General features: G+C 44.2%; 1 protein-coding gene across 5 annotated transcripts in view; it reads right to left on the bottom strand.

The window, feature by feature from the left end:
• Window positions 1-401: 401 nt before the first annotated feature.
• Window positions 402-14,224, bottom strand: part of LOC115127707 (SH2/SH3 adapter protein Nck1-like) — a 164,462-nt gene continuing 150,639 nt past the window's right edge. For all 5 annotated transcript variants that reach the window (XM_065006848.1, XM_065006847.1, XM_065006849.1 and 2 more), the window contains 2 exons: window positions 5,463-6,217; window positions 402-1,230 (listed from right to left, as the gene is read on the bottom strand). In XM_065006848.1, the coding sequence (XP_064862920.1) occupies window positions 1,030-1,230; window positions 5,463-6,217 (956 nt within the window). In that variant the 3' untranslated portion in view covers window positions 402-1,029. The remainder of the gene's footprint in view (window positions 1,231-5,462; window positions 6,218-14,224) is intronic.

The raw sequence follows: 14,224 nt of genomic DNA, 5'->3' as shown, positions 1-14,224 counted from the left end.
CTTCACAATAACAGCACACACTGTAGGTATAGTATTTTACTGCTCTGTAATTATGGTTTGGATAATCTTATTTATTGTTATGTATTGATTTCTACCTCACATTATTTTTCTTGAACAAAAATAACATTGAATGAATTCATTAATGCAGTTGACTGGGGCAGCTCTAGCAGGGCAGACATTTGATGAACTGACTTGTTGGAAAGGTGGCGGTGCCACGTTGAAAGTCACTGAGCTCTTCATTCTACTGATAATGTTTGTCTATGGAGATTGCATGGCTGTGTGCTCGATTTTTTTATCCACCTGTCAGCAACGAGCCAAATCCACTAATATGAAGGGACATCCTGCTGTACATAATAGTGTATCAATAACTATGATGGGTGAAATTAAACCAATCAATAAACTTTGGTCACTTAATCATTTTTATTTAGGTTGAGCAGTTAGGAGAAGTGTGGATTATTGTTTATTTACCACATATCAGTTGTTGTACGACGTTGAAAGAGTTAAGACCGACAACGGCACAACAAGTCCGTTGAAATGTGTAGCTAGGCGACCAACGGTGACCAACGGCGACCAACGGTGACCATCGGCGACCAACGGCGACCATCGGCGACCAACGGCGACCATCGGCGACCAACGGTGACCATCGGCGACCAACGGCGACCATCGGCGAGACCAACGACCAAACCGCCTCGTCACTACGACTCCTTGTTGTTTGAGTTCAAAACATCACTTTTAAAAAATTTTTTTTTTTTAAAGAAACTTAAAAGAATATATATGTATATATATTATAAACAGAAACAGCCTATTATATCTAGAAGATGGCATTATGACCTAAACACATGATCTGGGTAAGATAGGATGATTTACATAAAGGAGAGTCCAATGTCCTTTTCTCCCTCTCCACTTCTCTTTTTCTCTCTTCCTCCCCCTTTCCTAATGGAATGATCACGGCTCCCGGCACATAGGAAGTCCTTGTGATGTGTAAAAGTTTGTCATCATGTGTGTGTGTGTGTGTTTAAGAGTGTGTGATCAAGAGGCAGCCAGGGCCTTAACCAGGTAGAGCTTGTCTCCCTGCTCGCTGGTGAAGATGGGAGCCTTCTTGTAGTGATCCACCAAGTCCTCCAGAGAACTGAACTTCCTCTGGCCAATGCAGTACAAACCATCCTTCAACTGAACCTTGAAATGCTTGTTCTTCCCCTGGGCCTTCAGAGAGATGGAGAAATCACTGGGCTGGTGGGAGGAAAGCAGGGGAAGGGTGGGAGAGAGAGAGAGAAGGGAGGGAGGGAGGGGGAGACAGAAACAGAAAGAGAGAGAAAGAGAAGAGGGAGGGAGGGGAGGAGGGGAGGCAGAGAGCGAGAGAGAAGAGGGAGAGGAGGGAGGGTGGAGACAGAGAGAGAAGAGGGAGAGAAGGGAGGGTGGAGACAGAGAGAAGAGGGAGAGAAGGGAGGGTGGAGACAGAGAGAGAAGGGAGGGTGGAGACAGAGAGAGAAGAGGGAAGGAAGGGAGGGTGGAGACAGAGAGAGAAGGAAGGAAGAGAGAGAAGAGGGAGAGAAGGGAGGGTGGAGACAGAGAGAGAAGAGGGAAGGAAGGGAGGGTGGAGACAGAGAGAGAAGGAAGGAAGAGAGAGAGAGGGAAGGAAGGAAGGGAGAGAAGAGGGAGAGGGAAGGAAGGAAGGGAGAGAAGAGGGAGAGAGAAGGAAGGAAGAGAGAAGAGGGAGAGAGAAGGAAGGAAGAGAGAAGAGGGAGAGAAGGGAGGGTGGAGACAGAGGGAGAGAAGGGAGGGTGGAGACAGAGAGAGAAGAGAGGGAGAGGGAAGGAAGGGAGAGAAGAGGGAGAGAGAGAAGAGGGAGAGAGCGGGTCAATAAAAGCTGTAAACTGAGCAGACAGTTAAAACACAGGGCTCAGCTGGGATGTTGTTAATCATCCTGCGATATGAAATAAATCCCCAGCTCTGAGACATTGTTCCTGCAGTCCTTATCACTAATACCTCCACCCTCTCTAACCGCTGACAGCTCTACGGCAACATTACACTAACCACCTCAGGTCAACACAATGCAGGAATGATGGCAGCAGACAGGCTGAACTGTCAGGATCATGACAGAGTAGAGCTGTAGACGTAAAGACAGACGGCAACTCAAACGTTGAGATAAACAGATGGAAGAGATGACCTATCGTTTGCTCTAGACCTTCGAGATGAGGTCTACACTGAGCTACAGATGGCTGTATAGTTCTCTATAGAAGGCTGTATAGCTCTCTATAGATGGCTGTATAGTTCTCTATAGATGGCTGTATAGCTCTCTATAGATGGCTGTATAGCTCTCTATAGATGGCTGTATAGCTCTCTACAGAAGGCTGTATAGTTCTCTATAGATGGCTGTATAGCTCTCTACAGATGGCTGTATAGTTCTATAGATGGCTGTATAGTTCTCTATAGATGGCTGTATAGCTCTCTATAGATGGCTGTATAGTTCTCTATAGATGGCTGTATAGCTCTCTACAGATGGTTGTATAGCTCTCTACAGATGGCTGTATAGCTCTCTATAGATGGCTGTATAGTTATATAGATGGCTGTATAGCTCTCTATAGATGGCTGTATAGTTATATAGATGGCTGTATAGCTCTCTACAGATGGCTGTATAGTTCTATAGATGGCTGTATAGCTCTCTATAGATGGCTGTATAGTTCTCTATAGATGGCTGTATAGCTCTCTATAGATGGCTGTATAGTTCTATAGATGGCTGTATAGCTCTCTATAGATGGCTGTATAGTTATATAGATGGCTGTATAGCTCTATAGATGGCTGTATAGCTCTATAGATGGCTGTATAGCTCTCTATAGATGGCTGTATAGTTCTCTATAGATGGCTGTATAGCTCTCTACAGATGGCTGTATAGCTCTATAGATGGCTGTATAGCTCTCTATAGATGGCTGTATAGTTATATAGATGGCTGTATAGCTCTCTACAGATGGCTGTATAGTTCTATAGATGGCTGTATAGCTCTCTATAGATGGCTGTATAGTTCTCTATAGATGGCTGTATAGCTCTCTATAGATGGCTGTATAGTTCTATAGATGGCTGTATAGTTATATAGATGGCTGTATAGCTCTATAGATGGCTGTATAGCTCTATAGATGGCTGTATAGCTCTCTATAGATGGCTGTATAGTTCTCTACAGATGGCTGTATAGCTCTCTATAGATGGCTGTATAGTTCTATAGATGGCTGTATAACTCTCTACAGATGGCTGTATAGTTCTCTATAGATGGCTGTATAACTCTCTACAGATGGCTGTATAGTTCTCTATAGATGGCTGTATAACTCTCTACAGATGGATGTATAGTTCTCTACAGATGGCTGTATAGTTCTCTATAGATGGCTGTATAACTCTCTACAGATGGCTGTATAGTTCTCTATAGATGGCTGTATAGCTCTCTATAGATGGCTGTATAGTTCTATAGATGGCTGTATAGTTCTATAGATGGCTGTATAGCTCTCTATAGATGGCTGTATAGTTCTCTACAGATGGCTGTATAGTTCTCTATAGATGGCTGTATAGTTCTCTACAGATGGCTGTATAGTTCTCTATAGATGGCTGTATAGTTCTCTATAGATGGCTGTATAGTTCTCTATAGATGGCTGTATAGTTCTCTATAGATGGCTGTATAGTTCTCTATAGATGGTTGTATAGCTCTATAGATGGCTGTATAGCTCTCTACAGATGGCTGTATAGCCCCCCACAGATGGCTGTATAGTTCTCTATAGATGGTTGTATAGTTCTCTATAGATGGCTGTATAGCTCTATAGATGGCTGTATAGTTCTCTACAGATGGCTGTATAGTTCTCTATAGATGGTTGTATAGCTCTATAGATGGCTGTATAGCTCTCTATAGATGGCTGTATAGTTCTCTACAGATGGCTGTATAGTTCTCTACAGATGGCTGTATAGTTCTCTACAGATGGCTGTATAGCCCTCTACAGATGGCTGTATAGTTCTCTATAGATGGCTGTATAGTTCTCTATAGATGGCTGTATAGTTCTATAGATGGCTGTATAGCTCTCTATAGATGGCTGTATAGCTCTCTATAGATGGCTGTATAGCTCTCTATAGATGGCTGTATAGTTCTCTATAGATGGCTGTATAGCTCTCTACAGATGGCTGTATAGTTCTCTATAGATGGCTGTATAGCTCTCTATAGATGGCTGTATAGTTCTCTATAGATGGCTGTATAGCTCTCTACAGATGGCTGTATAGCTCTCTACAGATGGCTGTATAGTTCTCTATAGATGGCTGTATAGCTCTCTATAGATGGCTGTATAGTTCACGGCTCTATAGAAGGCTGTATAGTTCTCTATAGAAGGCTGTATAGCTCTCTACAGATGGCTGTATAGTTCTCTATAGAAGGCTGTATAGTTCTCTATAGATGGCTGTATAGCTCTCTACAGATGGCTGTATAGTTCTCTATAGATGGCTGTATAGCTCTCTACAGATGGCTGTATAGTTCTCTACAGATGGCTGTATAGCTCTCTAGATGGTTGTATAGCTCTCTATAGATGGCTGTATAGTTCTCTATAGATGGCTGTATAGCTCTCTACAGATGGCTGTATAGCTCTATAGATGGCTGTATAGCTCTCTACAGATGGCTGTATAGTTCTCTATAGATGGCTGTATAGCTCTCTATAGATGGCTGTATAGTTCTATAGATGGCTGTATAGTTCTCTATAGATGGCTGTATAGCTCTCTATAGATGGCTGTATAGTTCTATAGATGGCTGTATAGTTCTCTATAGATGGCTGTATAGCTCTCTATAGATGGCTGTATAGTTCTATAGATGGCTGTATAGTTCTCTATAGATGGCTGTATAGCTCTCTATAGAAGGCTGTATAGTTCTCTATAGATGGCTGTATAGTTCTCTATAGATGGCTGTATAGTTCTATAGATGGCTGTATAGTTCTATAGATGGCTGTATAGTTCTATAGATGGCTGTATAGTTCTACAGATGGCTGTATAGTTCTACAGATGGCTGTATAGTTCTATAGATGGCTGTATAGTTCTACAGATGGCTGTATAGCTCTCTATAGATGGCTGTATAGCTCTCTATAGATGGCTGTATAGTTCTATAGATGGCTGTATAGCTCTCTATAGATGGCTGTATAGTTCTCTACAGATGGCTGTATAGTTCTCTACAGATGGCTGTATAGCTCTCTATAGATGGCTGTATAGCTCTCTATAGATGGCTGTATAGTTCTATAGATGGCTGTATAGTTCTCTACAGATGGCTGTATAGTTCTCTATAGATGGCTGTATAGTTCTCTATAGATGGCTGTATAGTTCTCTATAGATGGCTGTATAGCTCTCTATAGAAGGCTGTATAGATCTATAGAAGGCTGTATAGATCTATAGATGGCTGTATAGATCTATAGATGGCTGTATAGATGGAGTTATAGATAGCAGTCAGGACTCACCGATGACTCAGAGTCTCTGATGAGGAAGTCTCCCTCCACTCCTCTCTGGTTGAGAGCCACCTCTGCCTGATGACGCGTCACCTTGCCATAGTACCATGGCTTCCCAGCAAACCGCCCCACCGTGGCCGGAGAGATGTAGTCACAGTCGGGCGTGGGCGGCCCCGCGGGGTCCGGTGAAGCATTCTGGGTAGTAGAGTCCTGCTGGGGAGGCAGCACAGTGACGTAGTTCTTAGGCACTAGTCCCAGCTGTCCATCTGCTTTACGGCACTTCCACCACTCAGGGTCGTTGTCTGGTTTCTCTACCACCTCCATCACCTCTCCCTTCTCAAAGTTGAGCTCCTCGTCGTTCCCCGAGCTGAAAGGGTACAGCGCCTGCACCGTGTGGAGTACCCGGTTCCCGTTAGACACACTGTGAACCACCGCTGCTAGCTTCTCAGTCAGCGACCCTGCCGGGTCTCCCAAACCTCCTCCCCCCGCTGTCCCGTCTGCGTCCTCTGTCACGTAGTTGGAGGGGAACCACCCGGAACGCCCCTGGTACCCCCCACGCCACCAGCCGTCGCTACACTTCTCCATGACGATAACGTGGGTGCCCTTGACCAACGAGAGCTCGTCCTCCCGCTCGGCGGCGTAGCTGAACTTGACGAGCGCCGGCAGGTTGAGGTCGTACAGACGCTCGCCGTTGTCGGAGTACATGTCGGCGTCGGCGTTGGAGGCAGTGTCACGCATCCCCGTTTTCCGCTTCACCTTCCCAATGCCTGTTGGGAAACACCAGGAAAGGTTGTTACTGAGAGGGTATTCAGACAGTTACATTATGGTCTGTTAGGAGAGATACACCCTGAGCTCTTATAAAGAGTCATTCTGATACCTGTGTGATCGGTAATATAATAATAAATGCTATATGCCAGTGTTTCCCCTCAGTACGTGGAGTAGCTAGCCAGGCTGAACAATCTCTATATTGGTGGCCTCTGGTTTACTGGTCTGGTATCTCAGGCTTGTAAAAGGGGAGGTTATTTCAAATCAGACAGACTTTTTGATTGGTTCTCATACAGTATGCGCTCTATTAGCATGCGCAACACCCCCTACGCTTCCTCATAAATTTGCTACGCCCCCATTAGATAGGTAAACAAGCTAAGCTAAAGTTAGTCTAGTTAGTCTAGCTGGTCTAGTTGGTCTAGCTAGTCTAGCTAGGCTATTTAGTCTAGTTGGTCTAGCTAGGCTATTTAGTCTAGTTGGTCTAGCTAGGCTATTTAGTCTAGTTGGTCTAGCTAGTCTAGCTGGTCTAGCTGGTCTAGCTAGGCTAGTTAGGCTATATAGTCTAGTTGGTCTAGCTGGTCTAGCTAGTCTAGTTAGGCTATTTAGTCTAGTTGGTCTAGCTAGTCTAACTGGTCTAGCTAGTCTAGCTGGTCTAGTTAGTGTAGTTAGTCTAGCTGGTCTAGTTAGTCTAGCTGGTCTAGTTAGTCTAGCTAACTAAAACAAAGGAGAAAAACTCAGTGATGGATCTTTCTGAAAAGGAGATACTGCCACAGAGTAACCACCCATTTAGGGATTAAAACAGGAACTAGGAGCGCGTTGAGCCTTTGGGGAGGACGTATTAGTGGTCTTGCCAACAGGCTTCGGGGAAAGCCTAATTTCCCAGCTAGCTCGCTCTAGTCTTCAAGAAGCTAGGAAAACAGCCTTGAATTCTGACAGTCATGTCCCTGCTAAAGACTGTGGTGGACGGAGGACACAAATCCGCCAGGCAACAGCCCTGGGTCTGAGTGGTGGTTCTGGAGGAAAACAAGAACGCTATATGAGAGGGTGCATGAGACCTTGTCTTCGAGAAGTCTGGAAATCTGGTTGGGGAAGACTGGGAGAGATGAATAGGCCTCTGTCCTATACTGCTCAAACATCTGAATCCTTCTGGATGAAGTCCATATGACTAATGGTATGTACAACGATCAACAAATGTACTTCAACGGTATAGAATGTTACTGTGATGGATACATGTCAGTGTTCTAGAACTGTACTTCAACAGTATAGAATGTTACTGTGATGGATACATGTCTGAGTGTTCTAGAACTGTACTTCAACAGTATAGAATGTTACTGTGATGGATACATGTCAGTGTTCTAGAACTGTACTTCAACAGTATAGAATGTTACTGTGATGGATACATGTCAGTGTTCTAGAACTGTACTTCAACAGTATAGAATGTTACTGTGATGGATACATGTATTGTCTGAGTGTTCTAGAACTGTACTTCAACAGTATAGAATGCTACTGTGATGGATACATGTACTGTCTGAGTGTTCTAGAAATGTACAACAGTATAGAATGGCCTATCTGGTGATGTTTTTTTTCCGCCTGAATGATCTGAATCTAGGATTACAGGGACTCTCCGCAACTATATTCAATGTGCGGGACACAATTGAGGCTATGATTAAGAAGTTGGAGCTCTTCTCTGTCTGCATTAACAAGGACAACACACAGGTCTTTCCATCATTGTATGATTTTTGTCTGCAAATGAACTCAAGCTTACGGACAATGTCAAATGTGATATAGCGAAGCACCTGAGTGTGTTGGGTGCGCAATTAAGCAGCTATTTTCCCGAGAAGGATGACACAAACTACTGGATTCGTTATTCCTTTCATACCCTGCCTCCAGTCCACTTACCGATATCTAAACAAGACAGCCTCATCGAAACAAGCGGTTCTGTGAAAATGTAATTTAATCAGAGGCCACTGCCAGATTTCTGGATTGGGCTGCGCTCAGAGTATCCTGCCTTGGCAAATTGTGCTGTTAAGACACTGATGCCCTTTGCAACCACGTACCTATGTGAGAGTGGATTCTCGGCCCTCACTAGCATGAAAACTAAATACAGGCACAGACTGTGTGTGGACAATGATTTAAGACTGAGACTCTCTCCAATACAACATTGCAGAGTTACGTGCATCCTTTCAAGCACACCCTTCTCATTAAACTGTGGTGAGTTAACAAATAATGAACAAATAACGTTTTATATGTAAGATGGTTAAATAAAGAGCAAAATGATTATTATTATATTATTATTTGTGCCCTGGTCCTATAAGAACTCTTTGTCACATCCCATGAGCCGGGTTGTGACTAAAACTGAGGGTGGGAATTAAGAATCTATAGCCTACTGTTTACCACAGTCAACAATCTAACAACAGTATCTTTCTGGAGGGGTCAGGGCTCAAAACAAAAAAATGAGGAGCCATGTTGAAAAGGCATCACTTACTATAGATTATAACCCATGTCGACAGTCTATTTTACTAGGGGCCATCACCACTCATAGATAGTGTTTTACTATGTCAGAGCCCGGATCTCAATCCCATTGAGTACGTCTGGGACCTGTTGGATCGGAGGGTGAGGGCTAGGGCCATCCTCCACCCCAGAAATGTCAGGGATCTTGCAGGTGCCTTGGTGGAAGAGGGGGGTAACATCTCACAGCAATAACTGGCACATCTGGTGCAGTCCATGAGGAGGAGATGCACTGCAGTACGTAATGCAGCTGTTGGCCACACCAGATACTGACTGTTACTTTTGATCTCTGGTTTACTTGTCTCGTGCGATACCATGGACATATCACTATGTTGTATGATTTCTGAATTGCTAAGAGCACCACGTGGGACCAGAGAGAGCCATGAGGAAACTAGTTTAGCTCAGTCATGGAAGTAGAAGAGCTAAAACAAATTGCCTCCCTATTTAAAAAAAGAAAAGAAAAGGAGAACAAGCTATGAAGAAAACATACTGGAGTTTTGGTGCAGGTACAGCCATCTAGCAAAACGATACAACAAAATATATCGTAAAAAAAAACACCCCGATATGTAACTATCGAGTTTCCCCTAGCGCCCAGTCTAGTGGTTCTACATCCAGCCTCTCTGCCCAGACTGGAGCTTACTAGATGCCCGACCCCTGGCCTCTACCTCGTGTAGCCTAGCCAGCTCAACCTCGTGTAGCCTAGCCAGCTCAACCTCGTGTAGCCTAGCCAGCTCAACCTCGTGTAGCGTGGCCAGCTCAACCTCGTGTAGCCTAGCCAGCTCAACCTCGTGTAGCCTAGCCAGCTCAACCTCGTGTAGCGTGGCCAGCTCAACCTCGTGTAGCCTAGCCAGCTCAACCTCGTGTAGCCTAGCCAGCTCAACCTCGTGCAGCCTAGCCAGCTCAACCTCGTGCAGCCTAGCCAGCTCAACCTCGTGTAGCCTAGCCAGCTCTACCTCGTGTAGCCTAGCCATAGCCTAGCCAGCTCTACCTCGTGTAGCCTAGCCAGCTCTACCTCGTGTAGCCTAGCCAGGCGGGTTACACCCTAGTAGCCAGGGAGGCTGAGCTGATCTTTGGCAGGGCCCACGGTGAAAATGGTGTTACCAGATAGGAATGTCTTGGCAGACCAGGCGAGCTCTGACCTCCCCGTCATACCAATACACACACACACACACACACACACACGCGCACACACACACACACAGCTTGGTGAGACATTTGTTGACTCCAACCCTCCTGTAGGGTGTCTCTCCAGGAACAGGGTTGGAGTTAAAACCTACAGGAGGGTCCCTGTCCAGGAACAGGGTTGGAGTGAAAACCTACAGGAGGGTCACTGTCCAGGAACAGGGTTGGAATGAAAACCTACAGGAGGGTATCTCTCCAGGAACAGGGTTGGAGTGAAACCTACAGGAGGGTATCTCTCCAGGAACAGGGTTGGAGTGAAAACCTACAGGAGGGTCTCTCTCCAAGAACAGGGTTGGAGTTAAAACCTACAGGAGGGTCTCTCTCCAAGAACAGGGTTGGAGTTAAAACCTACAGGAGGGTCTCTCTCCAAGAACAGGGTTGGAGTTAAAACCTACAGGAGGGTATCTCTCCAAGAACAGGGTTGGAGTTAAAACCTACAGGAGGGTCTCTCCAGGAACAGGGTTGGAGTTAAAACCTACAGGAGGGTCTCTCTCTAAGAACAGGGTTGGAGTTAAAACCTACAGGAGGGTATCTCTCCAAGAACAGGGTTGGAGTTAAAACCTACAGGAGGGTCTCTCTCCAGGAACAGGGTTGGAGTTAAAACCTACAGGAGGGTCTCTCTCCAGGAACAGGGTTGGAGTTAAAACCTACAGGAGGGTCTCTGTCTAAGAACAGGGTTGGAGTTAAAACCTACAGGAGGGTCTCTCTCCAGGAACAGGGTTGGAGTTAAAACCTACAGGAGGGTATCTCTCCAGGAACAGGGTTGGAGTTAAAACCTACAGGAGGGTCTCTCTCCAGGAACAGGGTTGGAGTTAAAACCTACAGGAGGGTCTCTCTCTAAGAACAGGGTTGGAGTTAAAACCTACAGGAGGGTATCTCTCCAGGAACAGGGTTGGAGTTAAAACCTACAGGAGGGTCTCTCTCTAAGAACAGGGTTGGAGTTAAAACCTACAGGAGGGTATCTCTCCAAGAACAGGGTTGGAGTTAAAACCTACAGGAGGGTCTCTCTCCAAGAACAGGGTTGGAGTTAAAACCTACAGGAGGGTCTCTCTCTAAGAACAGGGTTGGAGTTAAAACCTACAGGAGGGTATCTCTCCAAGAACAGGGTTGGAGAACAACCATCAAATAAATATTGATAATTTCTATCAATCTTTGAAATGTATCAGCCCTTAACAATTCCCAGAATATATTTATATAAACTGTACAGGGCTCTGTAGTATCAAACAGATGCTAGACATTCAGACAGCCATATAATGTTTGTTAATTTGTCAGTTCTTCGAGTTTTGCCCAATGGACTGTTAGTGTCCGCCTCCTTTAAAAAAAAGGCTGCCTTGGGGCAGGGGCAAGGCCGGAGCACGCCCAACCAAAAGTTGTAGTCTTTCAAACACAGGACCAAATGTGTCTGCTTGTATATTTAGCAATGAATCCGCCGGTAGGAACATCACTGAAAGACATCCAATGGCTCTATCAAACATGGACAACCACATCTACACAACAAAAACGTATAGTGCGACCAACATAACATTGAGCCTTCGCGAAATGCCACAAAGCAGGACTACATTTATTTTAAAATCTCAGAAGCGGTCAAAGGGTGTATCATTCAGTGTGCAAAGCTCTGACCTTGCCTTCCTCACTGTCCTAGAAATGCCTCAGACATTTAGGGTGTCATATATAGAACTTGGTTTAACATTGGATCTTTAGGGTGTCATATATAGAACTTGATTTAACATTGGATCTTTAGGGTGTCATATATAGAACTTGGTTTAACATTGGATCTTTAGGGTGTCATATATAGAACTTGTTTTAACATTGCATCCTTGGGGTGTCATATATAGAACTTGGTTTAATATCGAATCTTTAGTGTGTCATATATAGAACTCGGTTTAACATTGGATCCTTGTGGTGTCATATATAGAACTCGGTTTAACATTGGATCCTTGTGGTGTCATATATAGAACTCGGTTTAACATTGGATCCTTGTGGTGTCATATATAGAACTCGGTTTAACATTGGATCCTTGTGGTGTCATATATAGAACTCGGTTTAATATTGGATCTTTAGGGTGTCATATATAGAACTTGGGTTTATATTGGATCTTTAGGGTGTCATACAGTATATCACAAAAGTGAGTACACCCCTCACACTTTTGTAAATATTTGAGTATATCTTTTCATGTTGACAACACTGAAGAAAGGACACTTTGCTACAATGTAAAGTAGTGAGTGTACAGCTTGTATAACAGTGTAAATTGGCTGTCCCCTCAAAATAACTCAACACACAGCCATTAATGTCTAAACCGCTGGCAACAAAAGTGAGTACACCACCAAGTGAAAATGGCCAAATTGTCTAAAATGTCTAAAGATCCAGTATTAACCCAAGTTCTATATACAGTATATCACAAAAGTGAGTACACCCCTCACATTTGTGTAAATGTTTATGCATATCTTTTCATGTGACAACACTGAAGAAATGACACTTATATTGGATATTTAGGGTGTCATATATAGAACTTGGTTTTGTATAAAACTTTGTTTCTACAAGTGTACCAAGGTGAAAATAGTGTTATCACACTGAGCATCAAGGGAATTGACTCCCTCTTGACTTCCTCTTCCTCCACTATTCAAAACAACCACTTTGCATTAAAACAGCATGGAAGCAGAGACTAAATGCTGTATTTGCCTGGCTGGATGCTCAGTCCCACACACACACACTCCCTGCCATGCTACTATCAGGTAGTTATGGAGGTGAATGGTGGTTTGCATCCTCTGGTGTGATAGGAAGATGAGCTTGGTGGAAGATAAGAGGAGGTATCTAGGGCAGTTCATTTTTTAAACTTTTCTTTCCCAGGGGCAGCTGCCCACACAAACCGGTTGACCACAAAAATATGCAAAAAAGTCTAAGTAACATCTTGTCTTATCACCAGGTGACTGAAAATGGCAAGTAATCAACATTTTAAAATGAATAGATTTGGTAGACAGTTTATTAGTTTCCCCAGTTAATTGGAAGTGTAAACTAAGTCTATTAGCTTGATAGGTTAAGGTATCCTAGCGTAGTAAATAGCATGTTGCTGTTGTAAAGCAAATTCTGTGCAATTCTACACAGTTTGGCAGTTTTAAAGGTAATTTCCTGCACATTGCTCCAGACTGTGACCATTTAGTCCCATGTTGTGACCCTTTGACTTGGCTGTGTGATAATGGTTGTCCCTGGTGTGAGCTGCACATTCTCCCTGGTCACCTAAATAAAACCGTCATTTTCGGGGCGGACATTTGTTAAACAGCAAAGTGCATGATCCTCATGATTCCTGTAATAACAGTGTCTTCCCTGCTGCTGTGCCTGTCTATAATGTCTCAAAATCCCATCACACACACACCACCATTCAAAAGTTTGGAGTCACTTAGAAATGTCCTTGTTTTTGGCCAGAAACAAAGACCTTCCGTCTATTTAATGCGAGAAATTGCCAAGAAACTGAAGATCCCTTCACAGAACAGCGCAAACTGGCTCTAACCAGGATAGAAAGTGGGAGAGGCCTCGGTGCACAACTGAGCAAGAGGACAAGTACTTTAGAGTGTCTAGTTTGAGAAACAGCGCAAACTGGCTCTAACCAGGATAGAAAGTGGGAGAGGCCTCTGTGCCTTTGCTATGAATCCCCTGAATAATATCTGGTGCAACCAATTACCTTCATAAGTAACATTATTGGTTAAATAAAGTCCACCTGTGTGCAATCTAAGTATATATACACACCTGTTCTGAAAGGCCCCAGAGTCTGCAACAGCACTAAGCAAGGGGCACCACCAAGCAAGTGTCACCATGAAGACCAAGGAGCTCTCCAAACATGGCAGGGACAAAGTTGTGGAGACGGACAGATCAGGGTTGGGTTATAAAAAATATCAGAAACTTTGAACATCCCACGGAGCACCATTAAATCCATTCTTAAAAAATGGAAAGAATATGGCACCAAAACAAACCTGCCAAGAGAGAGCCGCCCACCAAAACTCATGGACCAGGCAAGGAGGGCATTAATCAGAGAGGCAACAAAGCTAACCCTGAAGGAGCTGCAAAGCTCCACAGCGGAGATTGGAGAATCTGTCCACAAGACCACTTTAAGCCATACACTCCACAGAGCTGGGCTTTACAGAAGAGTGGCCAGAAAAAAGTCATTGCTTAAAGAAAAAAATAAGCAAACAAATTTGGTGTTCGCCAAAAGGCATGTGGGACACTCCCAAAAGATCGACAGGGACTTGGAAACTGGTAAGAATTGAAGGAATGATGGTTGGCGCTAAATACAGGGACATTCTTGATGGAAACCTGTTTCAGTCTTC

Source organism: Oncorhynchus nerka, linkage group LG22, assembly GCF_034236695.1.
Source record: "Oncorhynchus nerka isolate Pitt River linkage group LG22, Oner_Uvic_2.0, whole genome shotgun sequence".
Classification (NCBI taxonomy): domain Eukaryota; kingdom Metazoa; phylum Chordata; class Actinopteri; order Salmoniformes; family Salmonidae; genus Oncorhynchus; species Oncorhynchus nerka.
Note: the sequence above shows the minus strand (reverse complement) of the source record. Positions and strands in the feature narration are given on the sequence as shown.